General features: G+C 45.4%; 1 protein-coding gene across 1 annotated transcript; it reads left to right on the top strand.

Moving 5' to 3' along the window:
* Positions 1-124: 124 nt before the first annotated feature.
* Positions 125-4637, top strand: zgc:110843 (uncharacterized protein LOC541492 homolog). Its single transcript, XM_061236061.1, has 3 exons — positions 125-442; positions 3025-3218; positions 3902-4637. The coding sequence occupies exons 1-3, from the start codon at positions 367-369 to the stop codon at positions 3986-3988; spliced, it is 357 nt and encodes a 118-aa protein (XP_061092045.1). The 5' UTR covers positions 125-366; the 3' UTR covers positions 3989-4637.
* Positions 4638-11475: the final 6838 nt, after the last annotated feature.

The following is an 11475-nucleotide window of genomic DNA, read 5'->3' as shown; positions in this document are numbered from 1 at the left end:
GTAACACCACTTTAAACACTTTATTTTAAAACAAATTATGGTATTCAGTCACACCACAGAGAAATGTATACTCCTGTGTGTATATGCACAACTGCTCAAGACCCAGGTCTTAAGTGGATTCTGTCAGTAGGTGGCATCAGCTATCCTCTAGAAAATAATGAATCACTTCTGGATAAGAGCCAGATTATAATATTCCTGCACTGCGGTGCCTTTTATACTCTGATATGGCTCCCGTGACGTAGTACATTGTAGGAGCCCGAACAATCAGCTTCAGAAAGGAGACTACAGAGTCCACCAACCTTGTGGGTTCACGTAAGAGCACCGAACAGGCGTAGCTGCTGTCGCTCCAAGCACAAGGAACGGAAGATGTCAGCGCGACCGCTTCCAATGTTCGCATTGTTACGATGGCCGGTGATAAGCGCGGGATTTCGCATTCCCAAAGGTAACGTTTGGCTTTACTGTTATAATGGCAGGAGTTAAATGTGATTGTTTGAACGGAAAACTATCCGTATGCTCAGCGTTACCTGCTAGCTCTAAGTTAGCCCGTAGACAAATGCCTTTTATCTGTTAGCTAACGTTAAACATCCAAGCAAGTTTGCTCGCCGGGTAAGTTGACACTAGTAGTTTGCAAGTACCATCTAGCTAGCTACGCTTTGTCACATACCTACGTTTAACCGTTACTAGCTGAATCAGAATGTTGGAACTACTAGACGTTGACAGCTGACTACACATGACATAAGCTCCAGGTGTGTTAACAAGCTGTGTTGGCTTGCTAGCTGTATTTCAATATCAGATCCTTGTAGACAGTTAACTAGATGGTTTAAAGTTACCGGATAAAGTTTGCAAGTAAGTTTGGTAAGTTGGGTAACTTGAATTGATATCAGACTAAGTTAACAGCATTGGCGATTACGGTTTTAGACTACATTTCTCTAGCTAGCTAGCTAACGTTAATACTGTTGCTAGCTAAATGTAGCTAAGTAAATTTCTGTTCGATTCGTAGGTGTGGCAAATCCTGAAGGGTTATCATATTTGGCTCATGTTAATCTTTGGGCTTTATTGCATGACTAGAGGTATTGATAAAGACCCTAGCGACACCACAGGTTCAATTGGCTTACTGGCTAATACAGTAATGATACATTAGGCCGATATGTAAAGTCAGTGTTAGTAGGCATGTTTCAATGTGGTGTGTGCTAGGTAGCGTTAGTTAGATCGAAAAGCAGCTTAGAACGATGGCATGACTTGGCGTATATGTAAAATTATCATCAATCACTGATGATCACTCTATTTCCAGACACGAACTGCGCAGTTTGTGTTAACGTACATACCAAGTCGCGTTGAATAAACGGCAGTAGCCTAACTTTTATAAGAGCTCAGTCATGTGGTGTAGCCTAGATCATGTTTTTGTAACGAGTGATATTATGCATGCAGTTGTGCTTTTATTATCTAAGTTATATTAATGTGCCACGTTTTAGACGACTATGGTACCGATGGGGATGAGGTACATATGCAACGAACTTGCACTATAGCGGTAGTAATCAGTTTGGGATGTTGAGAGATTCGGTGTTACTGGAGCCGGACATCACCGGGAAAAGAACAATCAGTGTATTCAGTGTCCAATATTGTAATTAAACGTATTTATTTACGCTTGGCCAACTATAGGAATTGCACAACTTACAGTGATTAAAACGGAAGTCAAGGTCTATTATTGTTTTTGAGATGTGATCACAGCAGGTTGTGAATGTCTACATTTTGCAGAAAGCCACAACCGTCTTAATAATTCTGAACCACAACAACTCCTAAATGCATTCCTGGATAGTAATGCATATATATAAATAGTAGTTCTCCTGAGGCATTTCAGGTATTGACAGAAACTTGTTGGGCAACACCGCACAACTATGTAAACCGAGGTATTGGCTGTAATTAAATCCCTGTCATGTTATTACAGAGCCAAAACGGCATGGTGCAGTCCATTATCAGCAGCTGGAAAAGAGTATTGCATGGCACTGAATGTTCAATCGGAACCCAAAAATATACACAGTCCATATACATTTGTTATTTAAATCAAAGCACTATACAGCAATATACGGGATGGAATGCGTTTGTGATTTTGTATTTGTTTAACACAGCCTATTAGATGATTCACAATATGTTAAAGATAACTAACAAAACCAAACGGAAGTCTAATCTCTTGTCCGTAATATTTAATGGCCTTGATTCCTCCACAGTTGTAAGCTTTGAAAGCATAGTCAGGTAAGGGTGTAGCGGCTTTTAATTCGGGGCTTGGTTTGATTGCCGAGCTCTGGTTACGGTTGCAAGGTCAGTTAGGGATTATTGTGATACATCCACGAGTCAGAACTTGCTGCTGGGACACAATAACGTGGGATTAAAGTGTTACACTTGCATTCTTAAATTGTTGGGGGGGGAGGAGAGTCAAAGACTGTGTTCGAAACCGCATACTAGCATACTACTCGTACTAAAGGTATTATTTTCATTGAAATAGTAGTATACTTAGTATACGGTTTGAACACAGCCAAAGTCTTAACTGCAGTACACAAATGAAGCCACTTGGCCACCGGGGGCAGTGCTTGGTGGTTTTGGAAGCCGGTTGGAAGTTTTTCCTTTGAAAAAATAGGAACTGATTACGCACTGCAACATGAAAGCGGTGTTTCTTTTTTTTTTTTTTTTTTGTCTTTACAGAGATTATATCTGACACACGCCCATCCCCCCATATTGAAGAGTGTGCATTGTGCTGAGAACGACAATTGGTCTCTTGATGTATTCTGTTGCTTAAAGGAGCACTGTCACACTTGTTTCAGTTGAGATGATTTGCATTAAATGCTTGAATTGAGTTTTTGGGGCGAATCTTCTAAGGGAGCGTGTTTGTGCTTCCAGGTCGACTGAAGCTAACGCTAACGGGAGTGTATGTGTGCTTCCAGGTCGACTGAAGCTAACGCTAACGGGAGTGTATTTGTGCTTCCAGGTCGACTGAAGCTAACGCTAACGGGAGTGTATTTGTGCTTCCAGGTCGGCTGACCACCGTCTTTCCCCTGGGGGCAACGGTGGCTTTTCGCACCATCCTGTCCGGCAAGAACACCGAGGAGAAGGATGATCGGATTAACAAGACCATCGATAAGGACGTCTCCAAGGTGGTGCACAACTTCAACGTGGAGGACCTCGGCTCCAAAGTGGCTTTCTGTCGGTGCTGGAAGTCCAAGAAGGTGTGTGCTGTCAGACCAGAGGCCTTGAGCCTGTTCCTCGAAGCAGGATTACCGAGTTAGTCTTTTTAGTTAGTCTAGATTTAATCTTAAATTTTTATTAACATGCTGGCTTTGCAATGGCTGACATAGGGACGGTTGCAGATTTCCGGGGGCAAAAGAATACAAATAGTATAATATAGGTATAATATAAATGTCAATATAAGATTATATGTATTTTTGTTTTGGTGTAATTGAGACACCTGTGCTTGGTGACATCACATGCTAATGCCAGGTATATAGTTCACTCATGGATTTCAGACTCTCGTAAAATAGCTCAGTGTTACACAATAATTATTGTTGGACCCCCTCGAAAACGAGATGGCTCATCTCTAGGGGTTATCCATTAATAAATTTGAATTACCAAAACATTTTCCAGAATTCCCATATTGTTGGCTATCAAGGCTTGTACTGGACACTGGCTTCATTGTAACAATTAACACGCCATTACTGTAGTCTTTAGAAACTGCGATACGAAGCAGTGATCAGCCATTACTGCTGTGTGTTGGGTGAGGATTGTCGCCCCATTACCGTAGTCTTTATGAACTGCGATATGAAGCAGTTGAGCTGTTGGGAGGTGTGTGTTGGGTGAGGTGAGGGCGCTGGCTTCGTGCTCCTTGGTCTAAACCGTCCCCCCCCCCCTGCAGTTCCCCTACTGCGACGGGTCCCACGGCTTACACAACCGGATGACGGGCGACAACGTGGGGCCCCTCATCATCATTAAGAAGGCCTGAGCTCCCCCTGTCCTGCCACACCTCCAACGTGGGGCACGTCATCATCAAGAAGAAGGCCTGACCCCTCCCTGTCCTGCCACACCTCCACGTGGGGCCCGTCCTCATCAAGAAGAAGGCCTGAGCTCCCCCTGTCCTGCCACACCTCCAACGTGGGGCACGTCCTCATCAAGAAGAAGGCCTGACCCCTCCCTGTCCTGCCACACCTCCAACGTGGGGCACGTCATCATCAAGAAGAAGGCCTGACCCCTCCCTGCCCTGCCACACCTTGACTGCCACAGCCTCCACCAAAACGCGTCAGAAAGGTTAAAGGGTTAAGGGAGAGAGGTCTCCCATGAGCACCGTGTCGCTGGTGCACATGTTCGTGCCAAAGCTGTCCATCGCTTACCATCAGCTCTACTCAACAGCACAGACAATTCTTGTGTGTTCATTTTAACTTAAATGCACTGATACAAAAAAAAAAAATTTCACACCCCCCGAGGAACCCGTCCAGTTGGTTGCAAAGTGGAGAGAGCCAGTATTTCCGGTTTATCCAAAGCAGGGTATGTTTGCATACTCTGTGCGTAGTAATATTGCTGATGAAATGTATATTTTCCTGTGTTAGTTGCCTTTATTTTGAATAAATTAAATTAAACTCCTTATTGTGCCAATACTGAGCGTTTCACATTTATTTCGCTCTTTTGCGCACACACACACACACACACACACACACACACACACACACACACACACACATACACATACAAAACAAAACAAAACAAAACAAAATGAATGAACTTCTGAAAATCAAGCTATTATTTGTAGTTTGTACATTTGGAACTGGGTGACAGCGTCTGCCTACAAACCAAATGCGTTTGTTCTCAACTGCTTCACCTCGTCTCTCCACTGGAGGGCGCCAGAGTTCTCTCAAAAAGTTCAGCGACAGCTGAAACTGATTGTAGACTGGGACCGAACCGGGGCCCTTGGGCGATCTGCTCGTTAAACTCGCCGGGTCATCATCACAGTCTTTATCTGTCACGACAGTTTTACAGCATAAAAACATTAACTGGATGCACCAGCGCCCATCCTGATAAGTCTGTCTCCGCGTTAATGGAAACCCTAATAAATACATGCATTTAAACGCTGGCGTATGGTGCCTGTGTTGTGTTCAATTCCGGGAGAATTGAACGCCCGGGAAGGACGTGAGTGGAAATGCCTGATTCTGCCACCAGGGGGAGCTCTGGTCTTGTGTTTGGCCCCAGATGGAACTACAGGCAACCGTTTTAGAATTTTTCATGAAAATAAATAAAAACGTTTATATTCTACGTTAGCCGTGTTGCGGTCTATGCACAAAACTTTTCACATTGTCTCTGTCGAAATTCCTGGCTTGATATTTGCTTGTGTGATTTAAAGTGGGTGAAAAAACATGTGCAAACCGTTAAAAACTAAAATATGCGTATACTAAACAGAAGTTTAATTTAGTCCTACTTTTTTTTTTACTTCCTAGGTGGTAGAGGTCACCTTGGGCTTTTTCTTCATGCCAAGGGCCACTTTGTTTTTGGCTTCACACACCGTCTCCATCCAGCTGTCGAATGCCACCCAACACACACCCTCAACAGACCCATCCGTCGGCAGGCCAAAGCCTGGCGTTACATTACAGCTCGTTTCAGACCGCGGCCACGGAACACCTGTTAGCGCGCTGGTGTTCGGGGTGCAGAGGCGGCGGATCGAAAGGCTCGCTCGCTCGGCGGAAACGGTGTAAAATACGAACGAGAGACTGCGGTTGAGCGACAGAAGGCGAAGGAGGAGGTGCGGTAGGCGCGATTTTTTTTTCTCCGTGAAGCGAGCTGACGGCATTCCTCAGAGTCTGAGAAACCGGACGTTTGTTCCCTCTTTTCTTTCGTTTTTTTAAAGTTGGCTTTGGGCGCTCCTGCAGTGCTGGTCATGCGTACGGCTGGAGGAAGAGGCCATGTGACACTAATCCACCCCCCCCCCCCCACCTCAGGGAAGCGTTCGCTCGCCTCTCGCCTCACACGCGGAAAAACAACAAAGGCCCGAGTGTGGCGGCCGCCCGGGGGGGACAGCCCAATATAACCGCCGCTGCCCTGTGTGTGCGCGCGCGTCTGTGCATGTGAGACTGTATGTGTGCATGTGTATGTGAGTGGGTGAGTGTGACTCCGTGTGTGTTTGAGCACGTGTGCTTGTGAAGCATATTTGCATCCACATGTGTATTTGTATATGTGTTTTTGCATGTGTTCATGTCTGCTTTGTGTGTGTGTGTGGGTATGTATATGTACATTTGTGTGGCAAGTGTGCGCATATGTTTGCTTGTCGCGTGTAGTGATTTGCGTGGGAGTGTCCATGTGTAAATGCCATTGTTCTTTGCATAACTTACATGCTTTTTATTGAGTGTTGCTCCAATGTCAACAAAGCAAATGGAATGAATGAGAGATACTTGCAAATTAACTGAGACTTGGAGAGAGATGGAGAGAGACGTATGGCCAGATCAGCGCAGGGACAGGCTGACAATTGGGAGGGCACAGGCATTTAGCTGGAGTGTGATTGGTAGGAGAGCAAGATAAAGGCGGGGCTGAGGTTTTGATTGACTTGGGCAGAGGTCGAGTGTAACATTAGAAGGGGCAAGGGTTCACTGCTGTAGGTAGATATGAGAGAGAGAGAGAGAGAGAGAGAGAGAGGGAGAGGGAGAGAGATGGGGTATAGGGGGACTGGACAGAGGAAACTCAGTCACATGATCAATATTGTCATACTGCCCCATAACCCCACTCCATACTGCACCATAACCCCACTCCATACTGCCCCATAACCCCACTCCATACTGCCCCATAACCCCACTCCATACTGGCCCTATAACCCCACTCCATACTGCCCCTATAACCCCACTCCATACTGCCCCATAACCCCACTCCATACTGCACCATAACCCCACTCCATACTGCCCCATAACCCCACTCCATACTGCCCCATAACCCCACTCCATACCGGCCCTATAACCCCACTCCATACTGTACCCCAAAAGGTGTCTAGGACAGAGCAGTACTCAGCCCAAAGTGAATATCCAACCCAGGACAGACACAGTGGGTTATTTTGCTCTCCTGTTTGGAAATGATATGTTTTACATCAAAGGGAAATTTTTCAGAATTTTCACAACACTAATAAACGAGCATGCATCTTTTACTTGTGGCTCATTGAACATTTCATAATGTCTTTATTGTTGTGTATTGCCAGCTGCCTTCATCACCCCGTGAATACCTGGTAGCTGTCACAATTTTCGCCCCCTACCCGTGCATAGCATGACTCCCCCCCCCCCCCCCCCCCCCACCTTACAGAATACCCCACCCAAACAAACCAGAGTGAGGAAATCACCTGAAACAGTCTCTGGAAATGGCCGTCGGTTCAGCCAGATCAGAAGGCTACAGCCCGCTACAGTTGTTTTGGTGCTAATCAGTCAACAAGCCTGCAAAACCATGCTTGGACACATCACAGTCCCTCACCCTTGACCTTTTCTTCAGCTCCTAATTGATCAGGAGGCTGGAGCTTGCACTCACCTGGCCACTTTTTTTTGGTCCAGATTTGTTGCTGGTTTTAAATTGCCCAGTTTATTCCATAGCTGTCCAGAACAGTGGTCGATGACCTATGTCCTACAGCCAATAAGATGGGAGACTCAATAATCTTTGTTTTGGACATTTTTTCCCCATGGCTTTCCTGTGAAGCGAACGCAAAGTCGGGACTCACCAGCGAATGCTGCTTAACCTCTGACCTGTTAAACGTTTCCTGTTGACCGCTTCTGCAACAACAGTAAAGGCGCACCGAGAACAATAACTTAAATGATAACTTTATATATAGCCATCCATCCATTGTCCTAACCCGCTTATCCTGAACAGGGTCGCAGGGGGGGCTGGAGCCTATCCCAGCATACATTGGGCGAAAGGCAGGAATACACCCTGGACAGGTTGCCAGTCCATCGCAGGGCACACACACCATTCACTCACACACTCATACCTACGGGAAATTTAGACTCTCCAATCAGCCTAACCTGTATGTCTTTGGACTGTGGGAGGAAACCGGAGTACCCGGAGGAAACCCACGCAGACACGGGAAGAACATGCAAACTCCACACAGAGAGGCCCCGGCCGACCGGGATTCGAACCCAGGCCCTCCTAGCTGTGAGGCCTTATATATATTGTTTTAAAAATGATCTAAACTCAAGTAGCTAGCGGAGTCCACACCACAACTAAAGCAACAAGGACAGTACAAACAACATTGTTGTGATCACTTTCAAAGCAATTTTTCTCCAGCTGCATGAATGACAAAAGCGCTGACAACCAATCAAAATCCGTCCAAATCTGCAGGGTGCCACATTCAAAACGGCCATTTACAGAACATTATCGTTCATCGGTGTGGATACTTACATTGTTTTCGCTATAGTTACCATTTATAGTTCTAGTTCTTGTTGTGGGCGGGCCTTAACCCTGTTATTCTGGAAATGGATGCAAATAGATTTCCTACTGCAACGTATCATTATTACCTGATCAGGTGCGATGGCTGTCAGGGGCGCTAAAATAGACCAACTCACTTAGGCTCAGTTTTAGCCTTGATAACTCAATGTTGTAAATAATATTTTACATTTCGGAACAGATTATTTTCTGCGCCACACTTCACCAGACATCCCAACTGCAAGGACTCCTGCACTGGGATTTGAGCAAACTTGCGCTGCAACCGGACCTGGGTCAAATTCATAATTTATTATGATGTTGCTTATGAATGAGCTAATATCAATGCTAACTATGCGAACCAATGACAATGATTTGACTAACAGTGTTCATGCTCCAGTGAGTGCATGTGCAACATCGCTGAAGAGCCAATGTTACTAATCCCACTCCCTACTGCACCATAACCCCTGTAGCATTCCAGTATTGTAACAGTTAATTTATATATGTACTGAATGTGCCCTTTGGGTTGATGGGAGGTGGAGTCTGGAGGTTGCTGCTGGTTTTCACCTGCACTGTAGTTCACTGTGCAGCTGTATATACCTTAGTATGGGTGACAAACAGATAACCAACCAAATGTGTCACATTTGAACCATTCATTTTGATTGGCATTTCTATTTAGGTTGTACTCATTATTATTGTGGTTGTACTTGACCTTTGTCTCTGTAGACTTTTTCTTTTTGGGTTTGGTCCAATCCAAATGCAGCATTCCACTTTGGTGAAAGCACTGCGTGGTCCACTTTGATGCCAGTTCTGTTCTCAGGCTAAGTCTTGGAGTCACTCTGGTCCCTGGAGTAAGCCTCAACTTTTAAGTCCCTTGAGTACAATTTTTATCAACTTGACCAAGTGATCACACCAACCCAGAGACCTGACCTAACAGTTGCTGAGTGTGTAAGTGTGTGTGCGTGTGTGTGTGTGCGTGTGTGTGTGTGTGAGAGAGAGAGGAAGAGAGAGAGAGGAAGAGACTGATGGATGGATTGACAGATGTGTACGTCTGCATTCTTCCATTTCCTCTTCAAGGAGGAAGTGGGGTTGATTGCTCAACAACAGGGGTCTGAAACTCCGGTCCTGGAGGGCCACTGCGCTTCTGGTTTCTGTCATTTCCTTTCAATCGACAGCCCCAGTTTAAGCCTTGGAGATGAGGTGTGCAGACTCTTGCAGACTGCCAATCACGTACTGAAATTACGCGCTTAATACATGGTTGCATCCGCGACGTACCTGCGCAATTAAAGGGACATCAACGTCAACACAAAAAAGTCAAGGCTTATTTCCATTGTCGTCCTTGCTGTTGTTAGATGTGGTGCAATGGGTAGGAGGTGGTTGGATCCTTTTTCACTTTGTGCATAAACCTTAATATTGTATGTTTTAGGTTATTATGGCATGCACTCTTTTTTTTCATGAATGTACTGTTCAGTATTTCATGCCAATAGAGCAGTTGGTGATTGGTGTGTGCGTGAGAGAGAGAGAGAGAGAGAGGGAGGGAGGGAGGGAGGGGGGTTGCTGGGGGTCACTGTATAAAAAACAGGAATGTCGACACGCCAGGAGCGGACAGGAAGAATGTGGTCAGTCTGGGCTTTGTAAAGAGATACGCGCAGCCACTGTGAAAAATATTCAGACGGTCGTGACGGTGAAGCCGACACGCACACGCACACACCACACACACACAGAGAGCGAAAGAGGAACAAAATACATTTGAATATAGTATCGTTTTTAGACAACTCATTCATAAAATTAAAAATGTTAAGCGTGGGAAAACGTAGTCTTGCTGGCTGAGAGTGAGAAGGGGCGCCCTTAGTTTAGGCTTTCAATTGAAAGCAGACTAAAACGTGGAACAACAAACGCATGCAGGGACTAGGCTACGTGCTCAATATTTAGTGCTTTCCCGGCCGATGGTGCTCTGCGGCGTTGTTGGCAAGAGCGGGTCACAGAAATGCGGTCAAAACAACGGCATGGAAGTGATTTCCAAAATTGAAAAGAGGGGAGTGGGAAAGGGAATGCTGTCTGGATAGTATAAGATACGGTGAAACCAGGCACTTTGCCAGTACAAAGGAGACGGTCTCCCCTCGGAGGGATTACGGAGCAATGCGTGTCAAACCTATTTACAGCAGCGCGGGGTTTTGAGGGTCTGAAGCGACTATTGTGCGCTTATCTCGCTGACAGGGTCCGCGTTTGTCTCGCCCGACGCCACGAAACACGTCGACGATAAAGACAAAGGGGTGGGAGCACGGGCGGGAAGAGGTGACCGCTTCAGTTCGTGACCACGATAAAAAACCGTTATCGTCTCTAGGCGCTGCAGTAGCCGGTACCGACCGAGGAAATCTGACCAACTAACCTATGCGTGTGTAGTCCAGTGTCACATTTATTTGAGTACGGGTTGTATACTTACCTTCATACAGAGCTGAGAAGGTGTAATTGGCGAATGTGTCCCCAACTCAGGCACTGGAGTGGTGTCCAACGCAGTGCGTAATATTGGGGCCTACGTGAGAAAGTAGGCTACACCAACGTCCAACGGTAAAGTAGCAAATATGCCAATAAATATAACCACAGCCTACTCTTTTATGTATTACCAGGGCATCCTTTTTGACTGTCAAGAGAGCAGTCAGAATCCCACAGCACCATACTTCTCATTTTCACCTGGAAATGGCACACCCCCTTTTTACAAGTCCGACTGAAAACATATTCTCATGCTCCCCTCAGTGGTAGCCTCTCATACAGACCCATCAAAGTAATGGCTCCAGTTTTTTGTTGATTAAATTATATTTTAACACTAAACACTGTTGATAAAACGCTATTGCTAGTGTCATAATGTAATTATTGTCTCTGGTAGAATTGGAATATCATAGCTCAGTAATAGACTAAATAGTTTTTTATAGGCTACATAGAGTTATGGTATATTACTGTAATATACCCCAAACAAGGGGTCACTTAAGGTTATTTTAACATACAGACATGCATATATGCCCTATATGACACACACACACACAAACGCTGATGTCGGTCAGT

This window comes from Conger conger, chromosome 3, assembly GCF_963514075.1.
Source record: "Conger conger chromosome 3, fConCon1.1, whole genome shotgun sequence".
NCBI classification, from domain to species: domain Eukaryota; kingdom Metazoa; phylum Chordata; class Actinopteri; order Anguilliformes; family Congridae; genus Conger; species Conger conger.
The sequence above is the reverse complement of the archived record's forward strand: the minus strand, read 5'-3'. Positions and strand labels throughout refer to the sequence as shown.